At 41.1% G+C, this 15,585-nt stretch overlaps 1 protein-coding gene across 6 annotated transcripts in view; it reads left to right on the top strand.

The window, feature by feature from the left end:
* The window catches only part of Slc35f3 (solute carrier family 35 member F3), a 372,969-nt gene that overhangs the window by 296,668 nt on the left and 60,716 nt on the right, over positions 1-15,585 (top strand). The window contains exon 4 of one of the 6 annotated variants that reach the window (XM_087181905.1): positions 6,867-6,988. The exons of the other annotated variants lie outside the window; for them this stretch is intronic. Coding sequence (XP_087038031.1) covers positions 6,867-6,988 — 122 coding nt within the window. The remainder of the gene's footprint in view (positions 1-6,866; positions 6,989-15,585) is intronic. 6 annotated transcript variants of the gene reach the window in all.

Consider the following 15,585-nt stretch of genomic DNA (forward strand, 5'->3'; position numbering starts at 1 on the left):
GAGATAAATATACACAAAGTAGACAGCTCAAGTTTTTCTTGAACTGGGAAGGGGCTCCATGCTAAGTGACAAAATAACCCACATTTCCAAAGGCGACCTTCAAGAGGTCTGAGCCTTCCACTTGGAAAGAAAACTCTGTGTTGTCGGATCCTATGAATCAGTCCTATCAAGCTTGTGTGAAGATGCCTGTGTGCTTTGTCTCGGGATTAGAGTGCACTGTGCAGGCCCAGCCAGCCGCTCACTCATCTATTATGCATCGTGTCACATCAGTGTCAGAGCCCTAGTCCTGAACAGGATGTGAGGAGCTATGAGGTCTCAGCTCAGCCTAAGCTCTCTGTGATTTTCCAAAGCATCCTGTGAGTAGGATTCTGTCTCCCAGCCCTGCAGAGCAAGTAGCCAGGCAGAACAAAAACTGTTCCTGATCAACACCTTTTGACATTCTTGAGGCCAGATGCACATGGCCCTCGCAAGCCATTCTGTGGCAGAAAATAACTCTACACCTTCCCCAAACAGTTTCTTCTGTACTTGGCCTGGAGGAATATCACCAAGTATCCAGCCAATCTTCCAGGCTCACACTCAGGGTCTCCTGCCAGCCAGGACTGGGGCCTGTGCTGCTTATCTGGCTGCAAGACCCGTAACACCCACGTGGGCCTCCAGGACCCTCCTGAGACTTAGGTTCCAGGTGCCTGGACCCAAGTCCTTGCTCTTCTCTCCCTCTGCCCTGGGCCTCAGACTGCTCCAAGGTGCACTTTTCCCCATCAGGCAGAGTAGGCCTCCCCAGGCTGGAGCCAAAGGCATCCCTGGAGCCAGGTGTCTCCCTCCACCACCAGCTGTGGGAGAGTAAGAGTTGGCAGGTCACTCCCAAAATAAAGCCGGTACCTGTGAGTATGGCCTGCTCCATCTTTTACAGTCCTTTACACTCCCCTGAAAGCTGCACTGCCTCTCCAAGGACCCACTCAGCCTTTGACTGAGACCCGTGCTCCTCCTCCCTGGGTCTGTGTGGCTGGAGCTGTCCACATCAGTTCAAGGTTGCAGTGTGTGACATTTGCCATTCCTTCTGACGCACAGCCAGGGTGTGCAAAACCAAAAGTCACCCTGATATGGTGACTCGGGTGGCGCTGGAAGATATGAGAGAAGAGAGTGTGTTTAGTCATAATCCCATCTCCTGCGTTACAGCTCAAAAGAACAGGGGAAGAATTGGGGGCCATTGAAAGTTATGAGAGAGAAGGAAGAGAGGAGAGAGCATCTGGCTCCTCTAGATGCAAGGGTCCTTGACATTTGATCCCATTAGTGACATTTCAAAGTATCAACAAAATTAGCACTGACTCGCAGCTAGTGGTCTCTGAAGAGCTCTGGGGAAAAAGAAAAAGTGAAGAATAGAGTTGGGCCAGGGAAGAAAAAAGACTCCACGAATTCGTACCTGCATGAGTGAGTTTGAGCCGAGGCTAGACTGGATTCCTGAAGGAGAGTTTGTAAGCCTTTAAATCAGCACAGTGGGAATCAAGAAGAGGTGAGTCATGCTCTCCTAGGATATGTTATGTCAACCAAGCACTGTTGCCTGCTTTGGTGAAGATTCCTGACTGGTAGCTGGAGAATATGCAGTAGACACCAACCATATAGCTGAACAAAGCATCTGACGGCATCTTGTAAGAGGCAGGATGGAGAAACAAGGATTGAAAGCAAGGCGTGTGGGAGTAGAACAATTGGCCCAAAGATGTACCTTCACCAGCTAGGTCAGCCCCCAGGGAAAATGTTCAAGACCTGTAACTGGCCTTAGTCCATTGTCTGGTCTTGCTCTTCATTGGTTTTGGTTTATGGGGTTTATTGTTGTTTATTTGGTTTTAGTTTACAGTATTTGTTTCTCGTTTAGTTTGTTGCTCAGACTGGTCTCAAGCTCCTGGGCTCCAGCAATTCCTCTACCTCAGCTTCCTGAGTAGCTGGAACTACAAGTGTGTCCCACAGTGCTTGGCTGTTTTTTCAACATTTTTATCAATGACTTTGGCAAAATCATAAAATTTATATCTGTCAAAGATATGAATGGCCCAAAATCTGGGAGAGAAAGTAATGTCTTATGTGACAGCATCAGGATCCCAAAAAATCTGGATGGCTGGAAAGAAAAGCCAAATATAACAGAGAATTTGATAGGAATAAATGTAAAGGGTCCACGTGGATACACAAAACATAGGAACAGGCTGCCCAACAGCCACACATGTGAAAGGGACTTCCATTGATTAGGGCCTTAACATAGGCTATTTGTAAGACGAGGACGCTGAAAATTTTAACTTGATCTAGGTTACATAATAAAGCATAATAATTTAAATTCAAGAAGTGACAGTGTTGCTTCTTCTCCCATGGCCACATAATACTTGTAATGTTTTAAGAGAGACATCACGAGTGGCAGTGAAGGTGACAAGAGGGCTCAAAATCAGCTCTTGCAAGAAGCCATAGAAGAAACAAGGGACAATTAGTCTGGAGAAAAGAAACTTCCAAAGATTTTATTGTTTCCAGGTAAGGTTCTAGACTGGTTTTAAGAAGTAGAATTAGGACCAATATGTACAAGTTATATGGAGCTAGATAGTGAAGGGCATTTGATCAGAGCACTATAGAGGGGGTAGACTTCCTCAAACATGTTGACTCTACATTAGTAGAGTCACTGATATTTACCACATACCAGGCCAATGCTACACTTCCACACATACTCTCTCATTTTCCCTTCACAATCATCCTGTAAGATAAGCCTTACATCCACCATCAGATGTAAGGAAAGAAACATATAGAGATTAAATAACTTACACAGGTCACAGAGCAAATAAGTGAAAGAGTGAAGATTTGATCCCACAACTTCCTAGCACTGAAATCTCTGATCAATTTGGACATGTTGCCGATGCACCTTCTAAAGGAGCAGTATATATACTTCCAAAACAATCACTAACAATAAGAATAATAGCTAACAATAATAACTGACATCTATTAGATGCTTACTACATACCAAGTACTAATCAAAGCACCATACACAAAGAAGTTGGTTTGAATCACCTGACAGTCCTAGGAGATGGACATTGTTATTATCCCCATTTACAGATGAGGAAGCTGAGACACAGAGAGGCTAAAGAAACTTTAACACTGTTTCTTCTTGCTTCCCAAGCATTCAAGTAGGATCTCTGTGGTGCAGACAAAGCTTTTGCTTAGGGCCAGTGAGGCTCCTACATCTGAATAGGATCGTTGACATTGACTCTGAGCTTGAATTTCCAGTTCCTTCATTTGCACTGACTTTGGCTGAACAAAGGCTGGCCCTGAGATATTTAATTACAAGTCTAATAAATTTAAAGTGAATCCAACCATCCCAATTTACAGATGCCATGAGTCTTGTTGCCTTCTTGTTTCCCCCAGAGCCAGTGCTCCTGGTTTAGGGAAAGGAGTATAGATAATTGCCTAGACTCTGCCCTTGAACATCTGGGAAACATAAGATTTCCCCTAGTACCCCCAACACAGGGGCAGCCTTTGTTCAGCCAAAGTCAGTTGTACAGCATCCCAATTTGTGTACCACAGTTCTCTCCCACACAGCACATTACAGAATTGACCCTGTCCACAGGCATTGCTGCCCTTGAGAGCCAATAAATTCCATTTCAACTTTTATAAAACTCCTCTCCTTGGTAATGACCCTGGTTTTTCAACACTGATTGGGTTCATAGCATCTTTGTTTTATTTTAGGTTTGAGAGCAGGAAAACACAGCCTACTTATCTGATCCAGAATTACACAATCTCCACATCCCCATTTGAAGGAAACTGTTTTAAAAAAACATGAACTTACTCATAAGGCCAGAGGGGAGCTGTTTTAGTCACTGTTTCATTGCTGAGACAAAATACCCAACACCCACAACTTAAAGGAGGAGAGGTTTATTTTGTCTCACAGTTTCAGTCCATGGTTGACTAGCTAGCTCCAAGGCAGAAACAAGGTAGCAGAGGGGATGGCAGAGGTAAAGGTGCTTACCAGGAAGCAGAGAGAGAAGGGAGGAGCCAGGGATGAGAATACACCCTTCCAGGTAACACCCCCCGTGACCCATCTCCAACCAGGCCCCACCTCCTAACAGCAAGGAGGAGCTATAGCACCCAGTAACCCAGTCACCTTCCAAACACATGAGACTTTGGGAGGACATTTCAGATCCTCACCATAACGGGATCCTTTGGGGGTAACTTCCCTGAGTGCTTGTTTCTAAAGGCCAATCTAGGCCTGTGGTTTTAAATAGTTTTTAACACAGCTACTGAAAATAGCAAGGAGCATTGCCCACACATCTGCATAACTGGTGGCACAGACTCTGCCTCCAGTCCACATGCCTGCTCCAGCAAGATTGAGGGAGGTGGCTTCCTTCCACACAGTGCTCCACAGAGGCCAGCTCTGTTCCTTCCCTCTCTGCCAGCCAGCAGGGTGAGGGGACAGTGCCTCTCCTCTTGGTGAAGTCATTCCACTCCATCTGGCACATCACCCACTGTCAGGGTTTTACTGGAGTAAATGCAGAGTAGGGGGAACTAAATTAAGAGCCTCAGGTGCCAGGCTCAACCCTGCTGCCCCCTAGCTCTGTGCCATGGGCAAGGCATGTCAGCTGTGTGTGAGCTTCTCTGCACCCAAAAGCAGGCAGGAAATGAGAGCACTGAGATCCTACCACACTGACAGCCCAGTGTTAGGACAGCTACTTGCTGACCTTTCTGGGACTATGAATCCGCTGGTGATGGCAAAATCTACCTCAACCTCAGGACTGAATTCTATTCCTTTTCTTTTTAATTAATATTTACTGGACACCACTTTTGGGTCAGATGCCATCCTAGGTGCTGGAGACATGAGGAGACTAAGGCACAGGCTCCTTTTTCCAGGAGGAGAGGGGATCAGCTGGAGGAGACAGCTGTGTAGTCATGATCAGTCTGTGGAGGAGTGGGGAGCTGGGCACAGAGTATCACAGGCAGATTGGCAGGTTTCTCGGGGAAGCCTGCAGTCAAACAGGAGCCCCTGGAGGAAGAGACAGCTGGTTGCTCCATGAAGGGGATGGTGGTTGGAGAGCTGTCTCCCTACTTCTGAATCTATGGTTGCATGGCTATAGGCAGAAACTAAGCTCATCCCAGGCAGAGAAATACCTTGATTCCTGATGAGGCCAGGTGCCCTCCTCTGTGCCTGGCTGTTCCAGCTGGGCCCTAGAATGGCAGCTCTGGTTTCCTGCAGCCAGTTGTGGCAGGCAGATCACTAGGACAAGGTACTGTTCACACTCAACTGAAAAAGGCCAAGAACAGCAGGTGACATTGACATGAGTGACAAGGCTAAAGGCCTTTTGGAATCCATATAGAATGATACAAATGCTCCATTGTGTTGTTCAGGGATAGCTGTCAATGTGACAGCTGTATAAAGTATCTCATTGAATACCACATTGCTCCTTTGCAAAACTTGCATTTGGAGGTTGCTGTACCCAAATCCCATGGCTTTTCACTGTGATTCATGTGGAGACCACACTAATCAGGCCAATCCACAAGCATCAGTCTTCCCACTGTAAGTGTGGGAAGCCAGCTGGGTCCAACGGGGAGGGAAACTGGTCTAGCATCTTCTGGAACTCTGACCACATACTTAAGAGGTTCTGCTGGTCATCTCGCCACACTGATAGAATTCCAAGCCCCTGAAAGGTGGTATAGGGGATGGCAGCAGGACCAGCTTTGAAATCACAGGTTCCTCTCTTATTGAGCAATTATTAGGTCTCCTTCATAGAGAGCTAAATATACTCCTTTCTACACTGTAAAGCCACAAATAACCACCCTCAGGGAAGAAAGTGAGGCTGGCCAGCAATGAACACAGGAAGCTGCCATAGTTGTGGAGTCCAGTTCTGGGACTCCAGCAGACATCATCCTATCCTGAGTTCCAGCTTCTTTTAGAGAAGCCAAGTAAAGGTCCACACAACTCTGCCATATTTTCACCACTCAAAGATAAAATGCTGTTGGGTCATGTGTTATAAAAATATGTTCTGGGGCTGAGGATTTAGCTCAAAGGTACTGTGCCTGCCTTGCAAATGCAAGGTCCTGAGTTTGATCCCCGGTACCAAAAAAATTATATGTGTGTGTGTGTGTGTGTGTGTGTGTGTGTGTGTGTGTGTGTGTTCTGGTTTAGCTCTTGAGAGCTTAATGAAACTCAAAATCAATCATCGCTGAAGTAGAATTTGCCAAAAGGCAGACAAGTAGAAATGAAAGCCCAGCAGCTGTTGTTTTCTGAGACCTGGGGAACAAAAGCTGGATGCCATATCCTTTCGGTTTGCAGGGCAATGGGCTTTGTTGGAGTAGATGGCTGATGCTTTTCTGAGCCACCTGTGCCATTTTGATACTAACAACTGTCACTAGCACCCATCTCCAACTTCTACAGGAGAGACAGCCCATCTTGCAAGAGACAGTGTGTATTAGTGAGCTCCAGTTGCTGCAGAGCAATACTGGACATCCAAAACTTGAAGGAAAAGAGGTTTACATTGGCACACAGTTCAGGGGACTCAGTCTTTGACCAGCTGGCTTTAAGACAGAAACAGTGTGGTGGAGGGCACTGGCAGAGGAAAGCTGCTCACCTTATGGCAATCAGAAAACAGAAAGAGGAGGATCCAGAAAGTGAGATATACCCTCTGAAGGCATGCCCCTAAGTGACCCACCTCTTCCAACTAGACCTCACCCCTTAACAGAACATTTAGGTATGAACTCACCAATGGATTAATCCATTGAGTATAGCACCCCCGTTATCCAATCATCTTCAAAAAACCTCACCTCTGAACACATGACACTTTGGGGGACATTCTAGATTTAATCATAACACAGTCTAACAGTATCTTTTTGCTCTTGTCTGATGTCACTAGGTTAGTGGGCTATCACAGACAAGGAGCTGCATGGCATCTGTATTCCACATGGCAGATGCTGGAATGAGGCCCCTGATTAGACAGAATGGTTCTGATATGGAGAGGCCATCTTGGATCAGGAGGTAATGCACAACAATTCTGGAGACCTGTCCTCCTACATAGCCAGAAGATCCCATGAACATGGAAGCCATGGGTCACCTCTGACTTTACTGCTTCAACTTTCACCTCACATGTAGAATACAGAATCACTTCACTATAGGCCTAGAAGTTTGGCCAAGAGCCTGTGACTAGCAATGCTTGGGGAGTAGGCACTCTCGCCCAGATCCTTCTGCTGCTTGGTTGAACATGCAGAATAACCAGCTGAGCCCCAGACAGAACAGATTCCTGTGGAGGAGGCTGTGAAATTCCTAGGTAGTGGGACAAGTATGCGGTCTGTGCTTCTCAGTATTCCCTCTCAAAGATCTGATAGTTAAGGTTGGGCTGTTCCTAGGAGAAGTCTCAGGATCAAAATTCTCTAAGGGTTGGAAATGCCCTGGATTTACATTTTCTTTTATCGGAATATATGTCTACTCATATTGTGGTGGATGACCACAGACCCACCCCAAAAAAGTGCATAGGCAAGGAATTTAAATAGACATTTCTCTAAACAAGATATGCAAATGGCTAATAAGTGCATGAAAAGGGTACCCAATGTCACAAATCATCATGGAAATACAAATCAAAATCACAATGAAATATCCTATATCTGTATCATCCTATATCTGTTATCATCCTATATCTGATATATCTTATATCTATATCCTATATCTATATCATCCTATATCTACTATCAAAAAAAAAAGATAAGTGTTGGTGAAGTTGTGGAGAAATGAGAACCCTTGCAAACTGTTAATGGAAATGTAAATTAGTAAAGCCACTATGGAAAACAGTATGGCATTTCCTCAAAACATTTTAAAATAGAACTACCATATGATCCAGCATCCCACTTCTTGGTATAACACCAAAGGGACTGAAATCCATGTTGAAGAGATAGATGCACTCCCATGTTCATTGCAGTATTATTTGCAATAGCCAAGACATGAAAGCAACTTAAATGTCCATTGATATATGAATGAATAAAAGAAGTGTGTCACATATATACAATAGATAATATGCAACCTTTACAAATAAGGAAATCCTGATGGTTGGGACAACATTGATGTACCTGGAGGACATTATGCTAAGTGAAATAAGCTAGACACAGTAGGTCAAATACTACATTACCCCAGTTATAAGATGAATCTAAAAGAGTCAAACAGAGAGTAGAATGGTGGTTGCCAGGGATTGGGCAGGGGCCAGAAAGGAAAACAAAGAAATTGGTCAAAGTGTACAAAGCTTAAGTTATACAAATAACTAAGTCCTGGCACTCTACTTAACATCACAATGTGTATAGTTAATAACAGTGTATAAATTTTTTTAAATTGTAAAGAAGATAGATTTTAAGTATTCTTTTAAAAGAGAGCATGAGGAAACTTTAGGAGGTGATGGATCTGTTTGTGGCATTGACTATGAATTTGATTTCTTGGTCTACAGTTATCTCTAAATTCATCAAGTTATATACCCTAAATCTGTACAGTCTTTGGTATCTCTATCATGCTTCATTAAAGTAGGTTTTTTAAAGGCAAGTATGTGGCATCTAAGAGGGCAGGTGGTAAAAAAGTGATTAGGATGTGTGGATGGTGATGAGATAGCAGACTTACAGCTTTATAAAGGATGAATGAAAGGCCCTCTCTGACACTTGGGCACACAGCTAAAAGTTGGGGGGAAAGGACCAGGTGCCAGTCTCCCCCATATATACATTTTTTAATTTAGAAAAACAGAAAGCCAATCAAAACTTTTGAGAAAAAGATTGACCCATTCTCAAATGTTTAAGAGACGGAGTCAAAGGTAAACACAAGGGTGATAAGAAGCCTGGTAAGAAATGATGGTGGCATGGATCAGGTGTTCATAAGTGCCCTAGGTGTCCTCTATCACATTGTGAGATATGGAATTCCAGAAAACTGCCTCCCAAACCCCAAGATGTACCATAATCCATCAGAATCCTCTCGGCATCTTTTTGAGAAATAAATTCCCATGTAGCATTCCAGACCTACTGAAAAAATATTTCTGGATTGGGAGACAGAAGTCCTGTGATTGCCACTATCAGAACTTGACTATAATCACCCACCTGAGCCACTTCAGAACCTCCTTAGAGCCCCTAGTTAGCTGCTTAAATGAAGACAGTTTTGTAACAGTAAATCAGACCTACAATACTTCCAAGAAGAAAATTATAAAAATTGGGGAAAAAATGCTTTTACAGAAAGTGACCTGAGGGCATCAGAGAACAAGAAGAACAGCCAGGACCTTGGTCACCAGGATCCCAGAAACAAGGGAAGTACATGACGAAACCTCACATTTGCTGCTGATTTTTCCTCTTGCGGAATTTTCCAGTTCTCAGAGTGGATCATGGAAGCCAAACAGAAATGAGGAACAGAAAGCTTATGACACTTATTGGTCTGCAAAAACAAAATCAGAAATTCCAGTCTACCATCATGACCATGGGTGCAGGCTTATTCTAGATCTCAGAGGAAAAGACCAGAAGCGAATCCAACTCCTACATGCTAGCTGCTAAGCCATGGATATTTGGGACAAGGCACAAACACTGAACAGAAAAACCATCCACCAAGGGCAAAGACTTTGGTAATCACATGGCTCTGCAGACAAAAATTGGACTTCAGACCCAAGTAGGGAGATCCTGGTAAACTACCAATGCTTTCTGTTGAGCCCAATAAAAGGGTTGTGAACTAAGAGTAAGGAGGGAAAACAGGAATTGACCAGCATCAGCTAGTCAAGGTGATCTTCACACACACAGGAAAATTACATCTATTCTAGAAGAAGACAACATCATCTAGGGCCCTATAATTTTTCATACGTAGTCCTTCATCAATAAAATATAGCAAAGCATTCCAGGAAGCAGTACCAGATGACCAATAAAGCAAGTAAAAATAAAATCTGATTTAGAATCAGATCCAGAAATGTCCTAGATTTTGGAGTTACCATTTAGAGACTATAAAATAACTGTGATTCATGTTCAAGAGAATATATGAAAATATGAAGAATTTCTCCAGGGAACTGAAATCTGTGAAAAAATAATCAATGGATATGCTAGAAGTAAAAGCAGAATTTTAGAATCTGTACTTAGGTTTAACAAGTTAGACACAACAAAGAAGAAGATTCATAAACTGGAAGGTAGATCATTAGCAAATACTCAGATTGAATCACAGGTGGAAAAAAAGTGGAAAATTCAAAAAGAAGCAATAAAACACAGCTAGGACACAGGAAAAAGGTCTAATCTGTGTATAACTGGAGTCCCAGGAGTCGTGGAGTGATAATATATTGACCAAGAATTTTCAAAAATCAAGCCACAGATCCAAGAAGATTTATAAATCCTATGCTGGAGTAGGGGAACAAATACCTAGGCACATCACAGAAAATTTGCTTTAAGAAAACCCAAGAAAATATAAAATGTTAAATAGAAACCACAGGGGAAGAAAATGATACATAGCCATCAAAAGAGTAAAACTAAGAAGTTACAACTGACTTTTTAACAGAATGTTATGGCTTATGTACTGATGTCCCCCCAAAGCCTCATGTAGTCATAGGTGGAGCTTTTTCTGGAATTGATTCATGGTGCAATGCTAGGCTCAAGGGCACTAGGATTGAGGGTGTGAATGCTACCCACCCTAAGTAACCTATATATGATAAAAGGGGTAGAAAAATGCTACTGAGGGCCCCTTTCCCCTCCCTTTTTCTGTCTTCCACTTCCATGAACTGTTGCCCATCTCCCACCCTACCTTGGAGCCAGCTGATTATGGACTGAAACCTCTACAAACTCTAAGACAAATAAACCTTTCTCCTTCTGACTTTGGGTGTCGGATATTTTGTCTCAGCAACAAGAGAAAAGTAACGCAGAGAAAAACTAAGCCAGAAGATAATGGATTTGTATTTTCTGAGGGTGGAAAATATGACAACTTGGAATTCTAAGCCCAATGAAAATGCCCTTTAAAAAAGAAAACATGAAACAAAGATGTTTTCATGGAAACAAACTAACACTAGAAGAAGTACTTAAACAGACTGTGCTAGTAGAAGGAATGACTTCATGGATGGAAGCTCAACAGTAGAGGAAGGAAATGTGAGCTTTAACAAAAGTAAATATATAGTTAAATATAAATGGATATGACTAAGACAGTAGTAATTACATGTCACAGAATTTTTAAATATGTAGAATAAAATCTCACACCATTTACACCCCAAAATATGTAAAGGAATTGTTGGCTGAAATTATTGTAAGGCTTTTATATTGTACAAAAATTGATAAAATTATTAATAAAAATTCATTCTAATAAGTTGAGAATAAAAATGTTTAATATCTAGTACTGGAAGAATAATAAAAGAATAGATTTCTAACAAACTAATGTGGAGAAGATGGAATCATTCTTTTAATTTGCTTCACTCATAAAAAAGCAAAAGAAGGCAAATAAAAAATAAGAACAGATGGGGAAGACAGAAAAGAATAGTAAGGTAAGAGAACTAAACCAGGGCTGGGGATTTAGCTCAGTGGTTCCGGCACCTGCCTCGCAAGTGCAAGGTCCTGAGTTTGATCCCCAGTACCAAAAAAAAGAGAGAGAGAGAGAGAGAGAGAGAGAGAACTAAACCAAAATATAACAGTAGTTATATTAAATATAAATAGATTAAATTTTCATTTGAAAGATCAATGGAAGTATAAACTGGTACCACTCCTTGGAAAGCTTTTGTCACTAAAACTGAGAAGATACATACTATCTGATCTTATATTCCTATTTTTTTGTAATACACACAAAATATATACATATATATGCACACCAAAAGATATATTCAGAAATTTTCATAGCAGCATTCTTCATAATCCAAGACATTCAATATCTATCAACTATACGATAAATAAATTATACTGTATTTGTAAAGTTAGATGCTATATAATGAATTTCATAATGAAACTCTTAGACGTGATACTGAATGAAAAAACAAGGCACAATAATTTATAATGTATGATTTCATCTTTATAAAAGGAAAAATAAACTGTGGATATAGAAGTCAGCATAATGATTTTTTTTTTTTTGGTACCTGGGATCAAACTTGGGACCTTGAGCTTGCAAGGTAAGTGGCAGAACCACTGAGCTAAATCCCCAGCCCAGCATAATGATTATATTTGAAGGGAAAGGTAATGATTGGAGAGAGCATGAAGTAATGCTTTGGAAGACTGGTATATTCTTTATCTTGGTATAGTGTTACACATGTGATTTCATTTCATAAAAATTGAACTCTACATTTTTATCTTTGCACCCTTAAAATATGTATATTATACTTCAAAAAGCTTTTCTAAAAAGAAAGGAAAATTTAAAACTTTCATTTGCATATAGCATCAAGATAATAAGATGCTTAGGAATAAACTTAACCAAGGAGGTGAAAGACTTGCATATTGAGAACTATAAACATTGCTAAAAGAAATTAGAGAAGACAGAAACAAATGTGAAGGCATTCAGTGTTCATGGATTGGAAGACATAATATTGGTAAGATAATCAGTATTACCCAAAGCTTTCTAAAGATTTAATGCAACCCCTATCAAAATCCCAATGGCATTTTCTTGCAGAAGAAAAAAAATCATACTATAATTCATACAAAAGCTCAAGGGACTTCAAATAGCAAAATCAGTCTTGAAAGAGAAGAACAAAATTGAAGACCTCACTGACACTTCCTGATTTCACAACTTACAACAAATCTGCAGTGATCAAAATAGTGTAAAACTAAAAAAAAACAAAAATAGTGTAATACTGGCATGAAGATGGACATAGAGAGCAAAGGGCTAGAAATAATCCTCATATATATGTCAAGTAATTTTTAGAAAGGGTTCCAAGATCATTCAATGAGGAAAAGATGGTCTTTTCACAACTAAGTGATGTTGGGAAAACTGTATACCTTACACGTTATACAAAAATTAATTCAACATGGGTCCAAGATATGGACAAAAGAGAACACTATAAAATTCTTGGGGGAAGTTTTATGATGTTGTATTTGGCAATTATTTTATTGGATATGACTCCAAAAGCAAAAGCAATAAATGTAAAGATAGATAAATTGTATTATATCAAAATTTAAAACTTTTGCTCATCAAACAGCACAATCAGAATGAAAGGCAGCATACAAAGAGAAAATAAGTACAAAATCATCTACTCAACAAGGGGTTAATATTCAGAATATATAAAGAACTACAACTCCACGACAGTAAAAACAATTTTTAAATGGGCAAAGGGTTTATTCTCACAGTTCTGGGAATTTAACCCAGGGCCTTGCACTTGGTAGGCAAGCACTCTATCACCGCGCTACATCCTCAGCCCAAAGGATTTGAGTAGATATTTTTTCAAAGATACAAAAAGGTCACCAAGTGTACAAAATATGTCAAATGTCACTAATGATTAGGGAAATCCAAATCAAAACCCCAATGAGATACTACCTTATACCCACTTCAACAGCCACAATTTAAAAGAAAAGAATAAGTATTGACAAGGATGTGGAGAAATCAGAACCCTTGTGCATTATTGGTAGAATGTAAAATGGAGCAGCTACTATGGAAAACAGTATGCCCAAGCAGGTAGAATACTTAGGAGAAATAATTTACAGGTGTTGGTGATTAATTAGATTGAAGAGGGAGAAGGAGAAGCTAAGAATGACTCCCAAGTATGTGGTCTGGATAGAAACATGAATCATGGTACCATATTGGTATTGAGAGTTGAGGAAAATATGTACTTCATTTGGAAAGGCTGGATTCAAGGAGTCCAGGAATGTCCAAGACAAGGATGGCATCATGTGCAAGACTCTTGGCTGAAGAGTAACCAGCTGGGCCTTGAAACCATTGGAGTAGGTGAAATTTCTCACAGTGAAAAAAACTAGAAAGAACTCTGGGGAAATACTAAGGAAGTCTTACAGAGAAAAACCTGGAAGGGTGTGGAATGTGAGGAGGAAACCTAGGGGAGTGTGCTGAGTTTGAAGCACACTCTAAGGAGAAATGTCCACAAAGGCAGAGGCTCTCTGGAGTAAGATGAATATAGAAAACACCTATTGGGATTAGCAACAATGGGGAGAGTCATGAGCGGTTGGTCTGGATGTCTGGGCAAGTGGACAGACCAGACACTGGGTTAGCATTGTTGGAGGAGAGGAAACATTGTAGAGCAGGGATCCAGATGGCTTTTCCAAAATTTTGCCTAAAAAAGAGAGGAAGGGAGGAAAGGGAACTGAGGGAGATGCTTGCTGTTGTGTAGGATGATAAGGGTGTGGAGAAACACAGGGTCCAGAAAAGAGGGTTCTGGGGGTTCACAGAGGAACAGCATAGGCCATGAGTCTGGCTCCATGCAAACACCTGTTTGACACCAAATAGTTTATCTGGTGTGAGAAATTGAAAGTGTAAATAAGGATCAAAATGTAGAGTAGATAATGTGAAATAGGAAGATAAAGCCCAAAAGGGAAGGGGAAATGAATAAATATGAGAAAGGCATAAAAAAGGAAACAAAGCCTTTGTAAATAGGGAGAGGAGGAGGGGTGAAGGGAGGGCAGGGGAATGGGAAAAAAATAAGAACCAAGATATATATTGTTAAAGGTACAAATTCCCAATGATGAATGGCATCATATTGTATACCTAAAATGTACCAATAAACTTAAGAAATTTTTTAAAATTTGAACAATTCATTTAATCTGTGTGGGCTACAGCATCCTTAGCTGCAAATGGCAAGCTTTTTCTCTCTCTGAGGTTTTCATCTGCACTCCTCAAAGCTCAAAACCACTGGTGTTTTAGACTCACCGTAGAGAATTGACATCTCGCTCTTATGTTTTTAACCAATTTTTATTTTTGGCAATTTAATGCATGCATATACTTTGGAAAAGCAAAATAAGTAGTAAAAGGATTATCATAAAAAGTGTCAAGGCCTACTCCATGCCTGCCTTCTCCAAGCCACCCTTAATCTTGTGGATACTTTCCCCTGACATTTACACCAGTTTAGCTAAATTAAATTCTTATCTCAGTCTTTCTTAAATGAGATATGCACTGATTTCTGCACTACTCCACCTATTCTTTCCCTGGTTCCATTCCCTCCAACAGAATGGTATCCTCATTTCTAACCAAGAAATATTTCACTTTTTTATTTTCACTACTATGAGCATACACGTTATTCCCTGACTCTGCCTCCCTTTGTGAACCACCTTTCATTTCTCCTGCCAACAATAGTTGCCTCTTTTGTCTCATTTATCTTGATTTCCATTTTAATGATTGCTATTTCTTTTGTAAGTGTTCCAGCATCTCAAAAACCTACCGATATTTTCCTTGATCTTGATTAATTAACAAGACTTACTGGAGACTCCCTTCCCAGAGCCTTCTGTAGTCCTGGTGGGCCGCAGAGTACCCTGCTATGACTTGCTTTCTCTCTTGCTCTTGTTGCAGCCCTGCTTCTGGCTGCCACGTCTACTGCCTCATTGGCTTCACCCTTGTATTGGTGCTGTTATGAGGTTTTGGAGTGCTGGGGCTTCCTTTTGGAAGTGGTCTCTAGGTTCTTTCTGTCCTGAACAAAGAATTGGTCAAGACAAGCACAAACAGTAGCAAAGTTTTATCAAAGG

The sequence above is a fragment of the Heterocephalus glaber genome, unplaced genomic scaffold (genome assembly GCF_053883595.1).
Source record: "Heterocephalus glaber isolate CG9 unplaced genomic scaffold, H.glaber_assembly_v1.0 deba00001472, whole genome shotgun sequence".
NCBI lineage: Eukaryota > Metazoa > Chordata > Mammalia > Rodentia > Bathyergidae > Heterocephalus > Heterocephalus glaber.